This window comes from Stenella coeruleoalba (assembly GCF_951394435.1).
Source record: "Stenella coeruleoalba genome assembly, chromosome: 1".
In the NCBI taxonomy this organism is placed as follows: Eukaryota; Metazoa; Chordata; class Mammalia; order Artiodactyla; family Delphinidae; genus Stenella; species Stenella coeruleoalba.
This window is the reverse complement of record NC_137169.1, coordinates 75,592,456-75,610,946: the sequence shown is the minus strand read 5'-3', so window position 1 is coordinate 75,610,946 and position 18,491 is coordinate 75,592,456. Positions and strand designations below refer to the sequence as shown.

The 18,491-nt window shown below is 35.2% G+C and overlaps 1 protein-coding gene across 3 annotated transcripts in view; it reads left to right on the top strand.

Moving 5' to 3' along the window:
- Positions 1–335: 335 nt before the first annotated feature.
- ODF2L (outer dense fiber of sperm tails 2 like) overlaps positions 336–18,491 on the top strand; it is a 38,414-nt gene continuing 20,258 nt past the window's right edge. For 2 of the 3 annotated variants that reach the window (XM_079926118.1, XM_079926116.1), the window contains exons 1-8: positions 715–1,469; positions 8,068–8,240; positions 10,152–10,284; positions 10,983–11,108; positions 12,437–12,496; positions 12,624–12,695; positions 13,244–13,360; positions 17,817–18,002. In XM_079926118.1, coding sequence (XP_079782244.1) covers positions 8,128–8,240; positions 10,152–10,284; positions 10,983–11,108; positions 12,437–12,496; positions 12,624–12,695; positions 13,244–13,360; positions 17,817–18,002 — 807 coding nt within the window. In that variant the 5' untranslated portion in view covers positions 715–1,469; positions 8,068–8,127. Of the gene's footprint in view, positions 362–714; positions 1,470–8,067; positions 8,241–10,151; positions 10,285–10,982; positions 11,109–12,436; positions 12,497–12,623; positions 12,696–13,243; positions 13,361–17,816; positions 18,003–18,491 lie in introns of those variants that run through there. The other variant, XM_079926117.1, reaches the window with a different exon arrangement.

Genomic DNA, 18,491 nt, shown 5'->3' with positions numbered 1-18,491 from the left:
ACAATTCAGTTAAATAAGTCAGTTTGAGAATCCTATGTAATCATTTTGAGATTTTGTGAATGTTTCCTCTTGAATGTCTTACACAGGTGGTAACTTATAATACCAATGCAATTTAATTAAAATAAGTATTTTTCTTAACAGCAGCCTAACATCTGTGTACAATTATTTTTCTAATTATGGCAAGTTAGCAAGTTTAGCTAGAATCCTAGCTTAGTGCTAGAAAAATCCCGAGAATTATGTTCCTTGCCCCCAACTCTACCTGTCCTCTTCCTCTTTTCTTTTTTATTTTTGCAGATGAGAGGACTAGCCCAGAGAAGCTAGTTGACTTGCCGAAAGTTATGATCCATCAGTGAGAGAGTAGGTACGTATATCCGCAGTTCCCCGTGCTTATTAACATTTGCATATATGGAAGCTAATGTGTTGGGGAAGCTAATGTGTTGGGGAAGCTAATGTGTTTTTTCACACACACACACACTGTATTTTATTTTTACAAGAGATAAATAAACTGGTTGGGGAACTTTTTGCTGGACAATCATAGCGCTGGGGGAGGGGGGGCGGCGGGGGGGGGAAGCATTGCTGGAATCATCAGTGGAAAATATTCTTTAGTGAAACCAATAAGACGTACGCCATGGTTAAACTGCTCAGTTGATAGTGGCTCTATTTGTGAACCTAATGTGATAGCCTACGATTTTGAACGTTAGGTTGAGGCATTAGATAACTTTTTTTTTTTTAACTTTTCCAAATAGAATCTGGCCTTGTTCAGTTTATAAACCATACCAGCTGGCTGTAGCACAGATACAAATAATTTGTGACCTGAAAGATGCCTTCGAGATCACCGTCTGGTTCCCTCATTTAACAGGAGAAAATAGGCCCAGGGAATGATCTCAGATAAACAGATTTTAGCTGTTTACATTTATAACGAGCTTTCTTCCAGTCGCGGTTGCCTTGGTTTTTTCAAATCTCCTCCTTTAAATAGCAAAAGCAGGACACTTGGAAGCCAAGTGTCAGAAAATTTGGAATCCATCGGCCTTACTTCCCTTTCTGGTTGAACTCAGTTAAGATTTTAGTAACTACACACAAACGCTACCCTTCTCGGAAAACAAACGGTCGCGGGGTCGGGGGAGTTCACTGGGAGAACCAACAGAAAGACAAAGCTGCTCTCCCGGGCTCCGCCCCCTCACTCCTGCCAATAGCAGCAGACGCCGGCGCTCGCTTTCCCGAGCTCGGCCAATTGGCTGCGCCGCTGCGAGCCCGACGGAAGGGGCGGGGCGACCGTTGCCAGAGAAGCCATTTGCTGGTTACCAACTCCGCTTTGTGCCGCTTGCACCTTGTTGGGCGTTATGCCACCGCGAGCCGTTCTAGGAGTTCGCCTGCTTCCCGCGTCGAGTCCTTGCTTTCCTAGCTTTCACCAGCTGCACTGCCCCCCGCGTCCCGCTCCGTTCTAGCCGACCCAGGGCTGGAGAACACAGGTATGCTCACGGGCGGCTTACACTAACGTTCGCCGAGCGTCAGCCTTGGCGGCCCTGGCGGACCCCTTTCACAGCGGAGCGGTGGCGGGCTGACGTCACGGCGACGTACTGACGCAGCGGTAGGGACGTCGGCGTGCTTTTGGAGGGGGAAGCAAGCTTCCTGGGCTTGCATGGCCGAGGCTTAGTTATCGCGGGCAGCTCTGGGGGCGGGGCGGTGGCCAAGGTGGGTCACGGAAGTGAGAGGCCCTCGCGTCCACCCAGAACTGAACTCAGCCGCTTTCTGCCTACACCGTCCTCTCCCCTCAGACAGACAGCCTGGGCTTGGGAAAGGCAGCGAGGAAGTGTGTGGTCCCTGGGACAGCAGGGCAGATCTTAGCCGAGGTGGGCTTGTCCAGGACGGAGCCCTGGCCCGGCCGGCCCCGGGCACTGCATCGTTGCTTACCGAAATAGTGCTCTATTACGTATACGGCTGTTTTTAAAATGCCCACCATATAATGTGCCAGACTCTGGTAAGCTCCGGGGCTCCTTAAGTAAAGAATACTCCAGGCCTCGGGGAAATAATTCGTTCTCCAGGGTCCTAGAGTGCAGCCTCAATTCCTTTAAGTGTGTGGTTTGGGCAGGTCACTAACGTTACTGCCTTCAGCTTCCTTTTCTGTAAAATGAGGAGGATAAGTCACTTTAGAGTGGTTGTAATAAAAGAGATTAAGTTAACCAGTGCCAGGTTTTGAGTAGGTGGTCAGTAAGTGGTGCTTGTTTAGTGAGGAAACCATAGCCAGACTTTGGCTGGTGTTGGGATAAAGTCTATTGCAGAGACGAAGTTTTCCTATCATCTCACACATAGTAAGGTTTCAGGTGTTTTTGAATGAATGAGGTTCTTGGAGTAGTTTTAAGCACCACTTGGTTAGTTATGGTTAAAGGAATAGACTGCGGTAAGCCTGTCGGCTTTTAAAATGTGCTTGATACCTTTCTGCTTTAATAAGATTGTCACGGCAATGTTTGTCATGGCCCTTAACAACCAGGTATCCATTTTTTGCTTCTCATTTTCTTCTAATTTCACAATTGATGTGTATTAATAGGATAGTTTTTGCATCTCAAACACCCAGAGGTATGAGAAAATGGCTTTGTTTATATTGCTACTAATCACTGCTTAGTTTGTGCAAGTGACTGAGACCCAAGTATCTGGATATAGCAATGAGGTTGACAGAACATCTATCCCCTTGGGCACAGTTCTGTTGGAAGTCAATAATTGTTCTCCTGGGCTCTGGTTTAATAGAACTCAGTCAATTTTTGACTACATTGAAAATGACTTGTAATAATTCTGCAAAGAATAGATTTTGAAAGGATTGTTTTGAAGTTAAGATTTGGTTCTATACAGATAACTCAGATCTGCAAGTAATTTCAGGAATGGTGAATGACTCAGGACGATTTTTTTTTTTTTTAAATGAAAAAAATTAAGGAGAAGGTCTGGTGGGAAAGCAGCCCCAACAGAGTGACCAAACGGGTCCTAAATTAAACAAACAAAACTCACCACCTGTAAGTGTTTCTACTTCATTCTGTTCAAACCTCATGACAGCTTTGGCTGGCAAAGCTTATTCTCATTTTGTAGGAGAGAGAACCAAAGGGCTATTGAAGCTAAGGGTTGTCTGTGTCAGGTGGCTCATAAGAACTGTGAACTGATGAATCTGGCCCAGTGTTCTTTCTTTTTAATATGCTGCCTCTGGGTCATCAGGAATGGTTAAATTATGTTCAGTCTATCTGTACTCTGAGAAGGAAGAAATAAGACATACTTTTAAAAGATTTTCTTCAAACTGGTCTAAATTAATTTTTGTATTTAAAAGGATAAGTAATCATTTCCTGCAACTTAGATGTGGAGCAATCCATTCAGATGATCATGGGTAAATGAGGGGTTACATTTGATCATTTCTTTCCATACTGATCTCTTGCTATTCCTGTATTCTAATTCCTTCATTGTTTTTCTTTTTTTTTTTTTAAATCACCAGTGGCAACAACTTTTGATTTCTTCAAAAATTTTTGTTGGAAAAGAATGTTGGAATTTCATCTCTCTTGGGACCCTAATAACCTGATCACTGCTTCTCCTCTCGTCTCCTCCATATGCCGAGTCCATTTTCCAAAACACCACTGTACTTACCTTTTATTTATTTTATTTATTTATTTATTTTTGCGGTACGCAGGCCTCTCAATGTTGCGGCCTCTCCCGTTGCGGAGCACAGGCTCCGGACGCGCAGGCTCAGCGGCCGTGGCCCACGGACCCAGCCGCTCCGCGGCATGTGGGATCTTCCCGGACCAGGGCACGAACCCACGTCCCCCGCATTGGCAGGCAGACTCTCAACCACTGCGCCACCAGGGAAGCCCTGTACTTACCTTTTAAAGATGCACTTCTGATCTGTCATTCTCCTGCTTAAAATTATTTAATGGTCTGTCTTAACCTTTAGGAAAAAATTCAAGCTCTTGAGCTTGGTATACAGTGTCTACTTTCATGTGTCCAGTCTCATCTTTTGCCACGTGCCCTTTCAAATCATGTACCGTCATGATTCCTTGTTCTTGCTGGTACTTTACCCTCTATCCGGAATGCCTGTTTTCTGTTCCCTTTTGCCAAGCTCAAACTTGTTCTTCTGGACTCTACTGAGGATCCATCTCTGGGAAGTCTCCCAGGATCCTGCCAGTTGCTTTTGCAGTACCTGATGAGTCCCCGTCATAGTCTTTAGAACACTGGATTTTAGTGGTCTGCTCACTGCTCTCTCTTTAGACTTATAGTCTGTGCCTTCAAGGAGCTCAATCTTATTCATCCTTCATTTCCTTGTACAGAACAATTTTCTTTTTTTTTAATATAAACTGAATTTATAAGAGTGCTAAAACACTCTTATAAAAGGGAAGTTTGTATGTTACTTTCAGCTGTGTAGATTCTTATATTTATATTTCAGTACCTGATGGCTTTCATTCAAAACTGAGTTCCACCACTTTCTTACTTGTAATCTTGGTCAAGCTGTTTTCTAAAACTTGGTTTCTTCAATGAGTAGCCTTTAGATGATAATAGCAACAGTGTAGGTTTTTGGTCAGCGAATGCTGTTAATAAATGGCAGCATGTCATGCTGTCCTTTTGTTGAAGAGAAGGAAAATGTTTTATGTTTATCTGATAAAGGATGCTGACTATTTGGGGTTAGACAATGTTCTGAACATCTTTGGTCCCGTCTTCTGGATAATTGGGTTCTCTGTGGGGCTTCCTCTCAAAAGTGTTTCAGTTTGAACAATAAATTATTTGGTGACCCTAACTTGTATATTGGAACCTAACCTATGCCTCTCACTGATTAATTTTTGAGGGTAGATGGTGATGGGTATATTTGCCCTCACAGATTTAGTAGCAAGTTTAAAGAAGAACTAAAATATTACCATTTATGGAGCAATTAAATTCTAAACTGTATGATTCTGAGAATATTATTAGATGTTTAGGATTCTTGGTGGGCTGGATCAGTCAGAGGAACATTCTGAGAAGGAGGGAGGACTTGGGCCTTGAAAGTATGTATGTATCCTTTATTTACAAATCAGTCACTCTTCCTGTCAATTTTTTTCCCCCGTATTATCCAATCTGCAACGCTTTTATTTTTAAATTCCTTTATTCATTGGACAGAAGCATTAGCTAATTACTTTTCAAAGTTAATCTCTCTATATCAGAAAATGTTTTTTCCAGTTTTGATAGCCTTTACTGATAAGTTCAGTTTTCCACTTCTGGTTATTTTTACTCTGCCTACTTCCAAATTTCGTATACCTTTTTTTTTCCACTATGGAGTCCAAAAAGGCATACAGTTACTTCTCTAGTAAACTTTTGACTAGTGTTTAGTGTGGGAAATTAGCAACATTCCTGTAGCTACTTGGTATTCTTTGCTGAATATTTCATAGTGAATTTTTCAGTATAAGCTGTGTGCTTTTGTTTGAAGCCAGTGGGAGCTAGTTTTCCAAGGATTAGTGTTTGGCAAAACAAATTGAAATCTGCAAGATTCATATGCTAGTCTCTTTAGAGAGATTAGTTTTGAATACATACTTGGAGCTGGTTAGTTTATGTAGAACAATCTAGGTGCTGCGGAAGGTCATGGACTGATCTTTCTTTTCTCTTACCATGGCCAGCATCATGGTCCCTGAACAGCCATCCCTCAAATGCTTGTTGCTGGCCAAAATGGAACATAGTTAAATGAGTGTAGCTGGATCAGCATAAACCCATGACCACACCTGGAAGAAGCTTTAAGTACATGCCTTTTGGGTAGGGGACTGATAAAGTCATTTCTGTATAGGAAATTTAATTCTTTCAACATTAAAAATATTTTAAATTGCTATTCTTTAGGGATTTGATCATTAAGTATGTGTGCAGAATATGTGTCTTTGTTTCACCACTAACAAGTTATACAAAAGTATATTACATTTGTAAATTGGCAGTTTATTCTACATAATTGAAAACATTTTCTTGTGAAATGTCTGCTTTTCCACTCAAGAATACATTTGGTCTCCCAAAATGATAGCATTTTTTATAAAGGCAGGATTTTTTTTGCTAAAGAAAATTATTACATTGTTCAGCACACATATGTTTTTGGTTAAAGTATGGTTACAACACAAAAATAGTGGAGTACCTTGGAACCTCTCAACAATATTTATCCTATATTCACTTCTAGATTGTGAGAATATGATAGTTGATAATTTCTATGCAAATATTTGAGACATACCCAGTTCTCTGTTTCACGTTTTGAGAAATCAGTAATGAAGATACATTTTAGAATGTTGGGCTAAAAGTCATTCTAAAAATCCCTATTTTTATAATATGTTAGTTTTATTTATTTACCCTTTAAGATAAGATACAATTACTTATATTGTATGATTTTATCATGTGACAAAACTTATAGAAAAATTATATAAATAGCTGCCAATAGCCCACAAAGCCAAGCAAGAACTAAAGTACTGATACCAAACTGAATCTTACCTCATAAAATGTTTTCAATAAATTGAAGATCTCTACCCTCTTACACTGATTTGTGAACTTTTATTTTAAATATATGAACTATTTTTCTTTTAATTATCCCTGAAAAGATAAGTAAAAAAGCAGCAGTCTTTATTCATCTTATTCATTAATTGCTCTAAGCCTTGAGTCCTCTCCTTGAAATATTGCTTAGCTTTTACAAGACTTACAGGTGCTGAGGATTCCAATAAATACGACGTTCTTTTTTGAGATTCCATTGTACAGAGAGACGAATATTTAAACAAGTGAATGGACAAAAGATAAGTACCAAAACTGAACAAATCAGTAGATGATAATTTTCTTGATGGCAGTGACTTATCCAAGCATATTCTTCTTCAACTTTAGGTTTGGGTTTTCATTTGATTTTGTGTATCCACATGTTTTAAATTTTTCTGGGCTACCAATAGCTCAAAATGTTGTTATGTCCTAATAACAGATGCGTGTTTGCAGCATTCAGGTAGATCATCTTAGACTATATGTATCTTATTCAACATTTCCATTTTGATGTGAGTTTCTAGTATTGAAAAAATATGAGGATGCTTTTCACTGGCCTGTATCCTAAATATTTATCTTTCTGGTATACAGAACCTTTGGACAAAAAAAATAGATAAATTTTTACAGACATTTGAAGATTTCTGAATTGCTAATTAAATATAGTGAATAATTTTCAACCTTTAATTTCACATCTACTTAAAGTATTGAAAATTCTTGAACATATGTATTTTATGATACAGATAAATAAAAATAAATTACAAAGAGGTAAAATATCTCTGAAAAAATGCAGAAAACCTTAAATATGACATTTGATTTTGTATAAACAAAGTTAGGGAGACACATTTCCATATATTAGATTTGAAAAACTACAGCCTTAATGATTGCCAGAGCACTAACTCATTACTTAAAATGGAATCGTTTTGAAGAAATTTATAAATATTCACATTTTAAAAATGACATCTCCAAGTCTGAGAGAAAACAATTAGATTATTTAGTAAAACTTAGAAGTAATGTCATCTGTCCATTCATTATCACCAAAGAATAACTTAGATTGAGCTTTTTTAAAAAATATGATTTATTTATAGGAATAAATGAATTTAATATTGAAAAGTCTACTTTAAGAAAATAACTTCTTTGTAGCTATTGTTGCCAAATACTTTCAAAAGTATCTTAAATTTTTACTGTTACAGGCATGAATAACATACATTTCCTATTGGATAAATCTAATGCAACTGAGAATGATAGTTATTCTGTGGTTTTTATATCCATTTTCTAGTCCGATTGGATTAGGATATTATTATAATACTTCAAGAAATAGACTAATAGTAATTTCTACATTCTTGTGAGTATGTAGAAAATAGTGGGCCTTTTGGAAACTGTATGGAAGTTGGCAATCGTTGAATGATTATGCTATGCAATTTTGATACTATTTTGAATTAGTATCACAGTGAGTAGCAGTTATAATTTCAAGTTTGTCTGTGAAATATTATTCTTTTACAGATCTTTAGGATTTTTATCTTATTGGGTAATAGCAGAAAAAAAGAATCTACTGAAATGATGTTTAATAATTAAAATATTTCCTAGATTTCAGCTTATGTGGAGAATTTGTTGTGGAAGCCACCTATAAATCCATTTACCGAATTTATGGAGAAGCCTACAAATGATGGAAGTCATTCAGAAGAACTCTTTTCCCATTTTAAAAGTATACCAGAGAAAGAACATTTACCACGGCATGCCAGTGAAAGTCATCTCAGCTGGTATTCTCAACAATAGCAGGGGATAGCTTAATTTTTTGATTTCAGGGTTTCATACTGTAAATTTCCATACTGTAAATTATTTGAATCAAATACAGCATTCTTTCAAGAATATCATCTAACAGCCTAGTAATTTATATTTATTTAATCTGATTACAGATGTACTCATTTAGCAGAATTTGCCTAGTTATTTTGGAATTTCAGTGAAAGCAATTAAAAATGAAAACCTTACCTATAAAAAAATTTGCAAAGTATATATCTTTCTAACTAATGTAAATGAAAATATAAATACTATGGAATATTGGAAATTTAGTTAATGAGTACTACTTCACTGTCATTTGGGATATTGCTATCTAACAAATACCTGTCATATTTTGCTTCTTTAGTATGGAGAGTGCACTTGTTATTTGTACGACTCATTGCTCCCCAAAATAAGTCTTAAAATACCATGCTTGTTGCTATGGATACTATAGTCCAACTTCTAGTTTAGCTTAAATGAAAATGATGTTTGGTCATATATAATCATTCTTGACTTTCTGTACATGGTTTTTAATAATGATAACTGTCTTTTGTAGCAACCATCTTCATTGGGCCCATCATTTTAAGACATCTTAAGTGGTACTTAAGAATACAGTCTACTTCTTAGAGACATAGCCTCTAAGATGCCATTCATTGTTGCTGAGCCATTACATTATGTTCCATAAAAGAAAAAAGGTGTCAATTAAAGAAAGACACAATGCTTTCTTATGGCTTGGAATTTTATTTATAAATATTGAAAAAACTCCTTCAAACTTATACATAGATTTTTAGTCCAAATAACTCTGCACTTATATAAAAATAAAATGTGAATGAAATAAAGTAGGTAAGGTATTCTCAAAACTTCCTTATACTCAAAGCCCAACTCTTATGAGTTACTTTTTGACTCAGAGTTATCCTTGCTATTAAGAGTATTGGTGATATGTACTGGTATTTCTTAGGAGCATCTATAACTGAAATGAAATTTATTGGTGATGGGCTCTTACAATATACAGCAAGCCTACCTTGGGGTCTTGCTTCTAGAATGTTGCTAAACATTCCTACTTCAACAACTCCTCCAATCCCTCTCTATGACCCTTTGTTGTTACGGGTTAAAAAAGTGCTGTACCCCATCTCTGGGATGTTCTTCAAAACATTGGATGCTCATTCTGTAAGTTCTGGACCTGTACAGGAAAGACAGCTAAGGACTGCTTCCAGACTGACAGAGATTGTAAGAAGCGTCCCAATTTCGGGATGTAAAAATGTGAGCCCCCATACCCAAAGATGTATCTTACAGTGATACACAGTAATGTCTGTGTAAAACGTAATCAAGAAAGCAAATATTATCAGTTTTGTTTTGAATGATAATAATGTTTTATAAAGCCAAATGTGAAGGATTTTTAGATATTTGAAGAGGTTTAGTTTTTTGTGTTCCATTTGTTTAGCTTACACATTTCTCTGGAGGATTTTTTTTGTGAAAAACAATAAGTTTCAAGAAAGCATTTTGGAATAAGGTCTAGGAAGACAAATCTTTTGGCTTTGGAGTAAGGGAGAAGGAAGGGAAGAAAAAAAGACACGAACACATTCACACAAATCATTTTACAAACAGGAGAAGAGATGTTCAATAATTATCAAATAGCACAGGGATAATTGCTGTTGGTAGTCTTTGTGTCTTACATATCTTAACATTTTAAAAACTGTCTTTCCATGTATAGTTAAGTGTAGAAAAAATATGGAAGTACAGAAAAAATTCATTTTCAGTGAAAATTTACTGTTATATTTTGCAGAGCAATTTATGGAACTGTAGTATTTAATCATGCTATGCTCTGTTTGCATTAAAAGCATAACTAGTTTATGTAACAGCTTTAACTTAAAGTTTATTTGTGCATATCTAATTAGCCTAAAGCAGGACATCCTAATTGAGAAGACCAAATTGGAAGCAACATTTAAGGAAGCCGAGTTAGCAACTTGTTCTGTAGAATTACTTTTGCCATTATTTAAGGACACCATTGAAGAGATTAGTTTTGAAAATGTGAGTACTTGCCTAGTGAATGTGTAATAAAATGAGAAGCTAGGATAATACTCAGAATTCATTAACTGAGGTCTCATATCTTGTAGTAGTTATGCTCACATACTGGTATTTGACATAAAAAATGCAGGTTTATTAGTGTTTTTCATTCCTCTGTCATTAATTGCAATTCTTTTCCTCAAAGATAATCTCAGGCATGTATTTGATGAGACGCTAAGCTAGAAAGTACCTTGGTGCTTGACTAGAAAGTACCTTGATGCTTGCCTTACCTGAGTTGAACTAGAGTCAACTTTTCTCAAGAGTGAATTTAAAATATTCTTCACTCTCACTCTTCACTTTCACTCTTGAGAGATGAAATATATTTTCTGAAGTATTGTGTGGAATAGAAACCTCTATTCTAAAAGTTCAGTGTACTAAAGTTTGAGTTAAGGACAAAAAAATAGATTGTATTCTATTAGTTTTATTAAAATAAATGCCTGAAATACTTTAGGGTTTAAGCCCTTATTTTGATTTCATTTTACTTTAGAACCATGTAACATATACTATTTACTGCTGAAAAACCTGGCATATCTTACTACTTCTATGTGCAAAAGAATGATTTTATTACTAGGAAAAGTATTCTTTGATAATAGTAGTAGTATATTTTAGAGTGTCTTAATGCTATGTCTTAAAATGTGTATGTGCTTCTTATATTTTGTCAGACTGATCTTTCTGCATCCAATTTGAAGATTTCTAAACAGAAGGAAATATTAAGAAAAGAATTAGACTCTTTTAAAGATTTAAAACAAACTTTAGAACATCTTCTTAGAAAGACAGAACACCAACAGGTAAGAAATACTAAGCACTATTTTAATAGCGATATTTCTCGCTTGAAGGGTATATTATTTCTTGAAATTAAAATATTGGTATATTTGAAATGGAAATGATTCTTGAATTTTTGTTTGAAATGGCAATCATTAACCCCCACTTTCAATGTTTTATAAATACTTTTACATGAAAGCAGCATATTTTTATAGAAAATATATTTTTATTTTCAATCTCAAAAACTTTCATTATTTGTTATACTTCATTTCAATTGATTACAATAAAATACTCTTAGAATTTAAGCCCTTGTGTACATTGTATTTATACATTCATATATTCCTTTTTTAACAGTTTCACCGAGATATAATTCACATACCATACAGTTCACTGGTTTAAAGTATGCAATTCAGTGATTTTTAGTATATTCACAGAATTGTGTAGCCATCACCACTATCAACCTTAGAGCATTTTCATCACTACAAAAAGAAGCCCATTGCTCTTTAGAATTTTACTTCCCATCCCCACTACCCCTCTTTAGCCCATTATCTACTTTTTCTCTGTGGATTTGCTGATTTCACATATTCCATATAAATGAAGTCATACAGTATGTATGACCCTCAAAATGAATAAACATTTTTCGTTCTCATTTAAAATATCTACATGGAATTCTGTTACTGATTTGCTGTAATTTTTTTTTTTAATTTTTATTTTATTTATTTATTTTTGGCTGTGTTGGGTCTTCGTTTCTGTGCAAGGGCTTTCTCTAGTTGTGGCAAGCGGGGGCCACTCTTCATCACGGTGCGCGGGCCTCTCACTATCGCGGCCTCTCTTGTTGTGGAGCACAGGCTCCAGACGCGCAGGCTCAGTAGTTGTGGCTCACGGGCCTAGTTGCTCCGCGGCATGTGGGATCTTCCCAGACCAGGGCTCGAACCCATGTCCCCTGCATTGGCAGGCAGATTCTCAACCACTGCGCCACCAGGGAAGCCCCCTGCTGTAATTCTTTAAAACATTTCTTTTTGCTAGACTTTAGGCTGTTTATAATTTTTACCTGTTTACAATCAGCATTGTGAGCCTTCTTTGTATACAAGATTTTTATTTCATTGGCTTGTACTTTATGAGGCATTATTTAGAAATTAATTTAGTAAATTAATTGATTTCATAAATTATGGATTAAAAATTGATTTGGAACACTTAAGTAAAAATCTTTCTTATGGTTAACTTTTAAAAAAACTGAACTATGCATAGTAGTTGTCCATATTAATTTCTTAAGTGATGCTTATTCCATTTTCTACTTTTTTATGTAGAGAAATATAGTTTGTGAACACTGATTTACAACTTCTTTTTTCCACAGAGAGGGGACAGTTTATCCAGCTTGTTAGATAAGCTAGCTGATAATGAAAGTGAAAACACTGTAAGTCTTTTTAGACTTGGTGTCTATTTTTCTGAAATTTTTTGTTTGTATGCTGGTTGGTTTTATAAAATTAGCCAACATTATCCAAGTTGTGATATTTCTAACTTTTACATTATATTTGCTGAAGAATCTTAAGACGAAGGTACTTGAAAAGGAGACCTATATCCAAGAACTTTCTTGTTTGTTTCAGAATGAAAAGGTAAGCAAATTTTGAGCTAATTCGTCAAATTTTCTTAATATTGACTCCCTCTTTCTCTTCTTTCCATCCTGGCCCCCATATCCTCATAAATACATATAGAAATATTTTTAGATTATTTGGACATTTTTACAAGTTTATGCATCAAATATAATATCTTAATTTTTTAGAGTTTTTTTTTCTTTTTAGATTTTTGTGGTATTTCAATCAGGGTACTTGGCCTAAGTCAGGGACCTATGTATAAATATATATTTCAATTTTAGTATAAATTAAGGAATTTCTGTGTTTGTAGGAGCATTTTAGACATACCCATAATTTTACTTAGAAGGATAGACAGGAACTTTTAAAAAGAGATAATTAGGAGTTATTAAATAAAAAAGGGGAGGAGAAAACATCCCCCTGGTTTTATATAAAATCCATTTGTAATTGGGGAAGTGTTGTACTTTGCTCTTTAGCAACTTTTTAGATCATGTCTTAGTACGGTAAAGTTTAATATTGTGAAGAAATACATCAAATAACACATTTTTGCTTTGTTTTGTTTTCTCTTATAGGCAAATGCTTTGAAAGCAAGCCGTTTGTCACAATCAGTAAAAGTAGTACATGAACGACTACAGTTCCAAATTCATAAAAAGGAAGCAGAGAATGATAAATTAAAAGAACACATAAAGGTTGTAAATATTCACCCATATTTATAGTTTAATTGATAAAACTAATGGACAACAATAAAGTCTTTGCTTAATTCTGGAATTGAGTGGTTTTGAAAGAATCCAATTTTAAGTGTTGCCATGGGAAGTACATATTTGAGGTAAATCTTAAGATTTCTGGTCTGTCTAAAGATTTGGCTCCAAATACCAATATAAAAAAAAGAAAAATGCTGTGACTTTTTAGTACCAATCTGGGAAGGATTTATAAAGTTCTAATTACTTTAAAAATCTCTCCTATTATCAGTTAATTTATATAAACTTGGAAAATTAATTTGGAAATTTGTTAAATATAAAAGAGAAAATTAAAATACTGAAACCATTAATATTTGGTATATAGTATTTAGCCTTTTATGCATCTATACATATACATACATACTCTCACCCATATTTAGTAAGCAGACAGTATACTAATGGTAATAACGTTAAGATCAGTTAACCTTGCCTTGGTGTTTAGATAATTGAGTAACCTCCTTGTTACACAGTTTAGCAGGATAATTAAGAGGAATTTTCTGGTTTAAACTGAGCAGTTTAAATATTCTTGTGGAAGTCTCACAAGATGAGATGAGATGAGAGTTTGAGGTTGAGATGAGAGGTTGAGGTTGCTGTGGTATGACACAAGCTAACTGGATCTACTGTCGTTATTTTTGTCAACGGAAAAGCAGTGTTCTCGCTTTTGGAAGAAGTGTGTAAAGACAAACCTCACTGAGCGTGAGGACTTCTGTATTAATAAATTTCTGTTTGCTTTTATCCTCCTGATTAAATTATCCTCCTGGCAGATTTCTGCAGTCCAGGCACATGTTTCAAGACTGCATATGGGGGGGTTGTTTATTTTTTCTTCAATGGCAAAAAGCTTTTGCCCATCAAAGGGACATTAAGCAGGCTTATGTGGGATATAAATTTTGTCTTTTGTCTGCCTACAGGTGCTTTTAAGCACTTTCCCTCAGAGATTCCCTGTGTTTTTTGCATCGGTGTCCTAGGGCACTGCAGATGAACTAGAGTTGAAATTGCCTTGCTCTGTCATGGTAAATACAAGAGAATACATGTAATTTAACATCTCAGATCATATACTTCAGTTTATCTTACTTACACAATTTTTAATTTTGTCCTCAAATAGAAGTTGGGGAAGTTCTTGAAAATACTTTCTTCAGTTTAAAAATAAAATATTAAATAACTTTTTAAAGTTAAGTTTAACAGTTCCATTTTAGATAATTAGGAGAGTGAATATAAGGCTAAAATCCTAAGTTTTGCCATGATATTCACCCGTCTAATACTTTGAGTTCACATCCCCTTACAAAATGCTACTGTTTAGAAATGATTAGAAGAAGTTGCGTTAGGTCATGGATTTTTTTACATTCCTTCTAACACACAGTTTTGGAATTTATTTAGGTTTAACAAGTTTTTTTTTTTTCTTTAAGACTACAAACACAATGAACGAACTCAGTTTAGCAATATAAATTTCATTTTTTTAGTATTGTTGATGACTCAAAAATTGTATTGGGTCTTTTAAAATTTTTAATTACATTATAATTCTCTGAGAACTACCCCAAAGGTACTTTTAACTCATTTTTCTTCCTAGATCTTTAAACTATAGTAATTAGAGTTAGAATATTTTCACATTTTAGAAGAGACAGAGAATAATTATCTTTATAATATGCTGCAAATATAATTCTTAGGAAATAGGAAAAGGCAAATAGTTGACTCTAAATATACGTCCATTCATTTGGCAAATGACTGTGAAGGGGTTATTTTGAAACTATAAAAATAATTTGATAGTTTCAGCACACTTCCTAATAGTGTTCAGGCATGGGATTTGATAAATCTAGTGGGAAAGTCTTTACTGGAACCTTGTTCAAAAAAATTTATTTCACCTTTAGTGATAAAGGTTTTTTAACTGACAGCGTAGCTGTTATTCATGATGTGATGATGACACCCTGTGGTTTTTTAGAGGAATGACAGCTGTATTTCTTGGGTTGGTGGAGAGGGTTCTTCGCTTCTCTTAAGTAGACTTTTCATACTTATTTAAAATGTTTTCCCCAACTACGTATTAAAACGTTTCGTGGGATTTTTTAGTTTAGATAGATTTTTAAAGACAATTTAGGAATGTTTTGCTTCTTCTCTTAGTCTACCAAGTTACTTTTCAAAGAGATCAAGTCTTTAGATCTTGTTTAAGATGTACTTCTTTTTTTAAAATTTAATTTAATTTTTTAACATCTTTATTGGAGTATAATTGCTTTACAATGCTGTGTTAGTTTCTGCTTTATAACAAAGTGAATCAGCTATACATATACATGTATCCCCATATCTCCTCCCTTTTGCGTCTCCCTCCCACCCTCCCTATCCCACCCCTCTAGGTGGTCACAAAGCACTGAGCTGATCTCCCTGTGCTATGCGGCTGCTTCCCACTAGCTATTTTACATTTGGTAGTGTATATATGCCTATGCCACTCTCTCACTTCGTCCCAGCTTACCCTTCTCCCTCCCCGTGTCCTCAAGTCCATTCTCTACATCTGCATCTTTATTCCTGTCCTGCCCCTAGGTTCTTCAGAACCTTTTTTTTTAGATTCCATGTATATGTGTTAGCATATGGTATTTGTTTTTCTCTTTCTGACTTACTTCACTCTGTAGGACAGACTCTAGGTCCATCCACCTCACTACAAATAACTCAATTTTGTTTCTATTTATGGTTGAGTAATATTCCATTGTATATATGCGCCACATCTTCTTTATCCATTCATCTGTCGATGGACACTTAGGTTGCTTCCATGTCCTGGGTATTGTAAATACTGCTGCAGTGAACACTGGGGTACATGTATCTTTTCGAATTATGGTGTTCGCAGGGCATATGCCCAGTAGTGGGATTGCTGGGTCATATGGTAGTTCTATTTTTAGTTTTTTACGGAACCTTCATACTGTTCTCCATAGTGGCTGTATCAATTTACATTCCCACCAACAGTGCAAGAGGGTTCCCGTTTCTCCACACCCTCTCCAGATTTGTTGTTTGTAGATTTTTTTTTTTTTTTTTTTTTTTTGCGGTACGCGGGCCTCTCACTGTTGTGGCCTCTCCCATTGCGGAGCACAGGCTCCGGACGCGCAGGCTCAGCGGCCATGGCTCACGGGCCCAGCCGCTCAGCAGCATGTGGGATCTTCCCGGACTGGGGCACGAACCCGTGTCCCCTGCATCGGCAGGCGGACTCTCAACCACTGCGCCACCAGGGAAGCCCTATTGTTTGTAGATTTTTTGATGATGGCCATTCTGACTGGTGTGAGATGATATTTCATTGTAGTTTTGATTTGCATGTACTTCTTAATCTCAATTTTAGTGGAAATTAAGCATACTTTTTGTTGATCAAAAAGTAGAAAAGCTCCATCTTTTACTGTCCTTTAATTTTTTTTTTATTAAAATGTCCAAGGAATGGAAGACTAAAACTTAAATTCTGTAATAATTTTACATTCTTTTCAGAATTACACAACTTTCAAAAAATGTTAAGGCATTAAAATCTTAAGTCTTTAAATTCTTAGATAGTTAGTACTCAAATACTTTTAAATAGAAAGTCTTAAGATAATTTGAAGTGAAAACATGAGAGTTATCACACTAAATCATCTTTCACCCAACCTAATGTTCTGTGTCTGGTTATAGCCTCAAGAAATACGTAAGGAAACAGTTATGTCAATTAACACTATCAAATTCAATGGATAGAAACATGCCCTCAAACATCTTTTTACCCTTTTTTTAATCCTAACTTTTTTATCCCAACTCTTATTGAACCCTGTGTAGTTTTAGAATAATAACTTCCACAAACTTACTACTTATTAGGCAAAGTAGTACTTTTATTGTCCTTGATGTAACTCTTTCAAATGTCAAAGCATGCTCCTTAATTCTAGTAAATTAAAATTTGGTAAATAAGTTTATGTTTATCTCATCTAAACTCTTCATGATCTATAGATTTTGATCATATATCCTTTAAGCATTTATTATTTTAACTAAAGAGTCCTAATATATTTGGGGAGCTACTGATTCCTTTGAGCTTTTTGTACCTGTTGTTTGAATTGTCTCCAGCTAAATTATGTTTTTTCGATTTGCAGTAACTAGTACTATGTATAATCTAGATGGGAAATTTTTAAAAATTCTAGTTAATCAAAAAAGTTTTAAGGAAATTAGTGTTTTTACTGTAATCACCAATATTAGTATCTTTAGTAAGAGTAATATTAGTTTTATATAGGTTTATACATTTTAAATTTGCATTCTATAACTGGTTACAAATAAACATTGGTGAAATCACCTTTCTTCACTGTTTTGCTTTTTATTAATCTTATGATTAATCCTTTTGATAAATTCTGTGTGGAAGATTTTACATATTTTCACAATGTTTATGTAAACATTGGCATTCTAAAATAATTTAATTACTGCTAATTTTTTTTAGAGCTTAGAAACCAAAATATCAGAATGGAACTTGCAATTGAAAAAGAGTACGCATGAGGCTGTAACGATGAAAGAGTCAAGTAGGCAAAAAGCTATAGCTCTAAAAAAGGCATCTAAAATTTACAAACAAAGGATTAAACATTTTACTGGAGACGTGGAAAACCTTACTTCCCAAATCAGAGAGCAGGTAAGTTATATACATTCTTCCTTAAAGAATTGTTTTATGTACTTAGTTTATGTAGTTAACCTCATAATGCTTAATACAATAATTTTGTTAGAAAAACTTTACTCATACATTTTTGCTTTAGCCTTCATTTTGAAAGATTACGTAAAATGACAGATTTGCATATTGAATTATATCAGCATTTCCTTGGGGCTTTATTTAAAGGATATGTTAAGTCCCAAAGCATCTGTGGTCAACTAAGGGTAACACCACTTCAGTGCTAATAGCATATTAACATTGAATTAAAGCACATTAACATAATATTAAAGGCTCTGAGAAGGCCTTCAGAAAACATAAAGCAGTGCCAAGGAGGGTATTGAATTCAGAGTTTTCCACCACTTATTTAACCACAGAACTCTTGTTCTACCCACAAAGCAACTCTTGGAACTGGTTCTGAGGAATACCAGATTGGGAAATGCTGATTTATGTTATTAGACCGTATGACTTTATTCA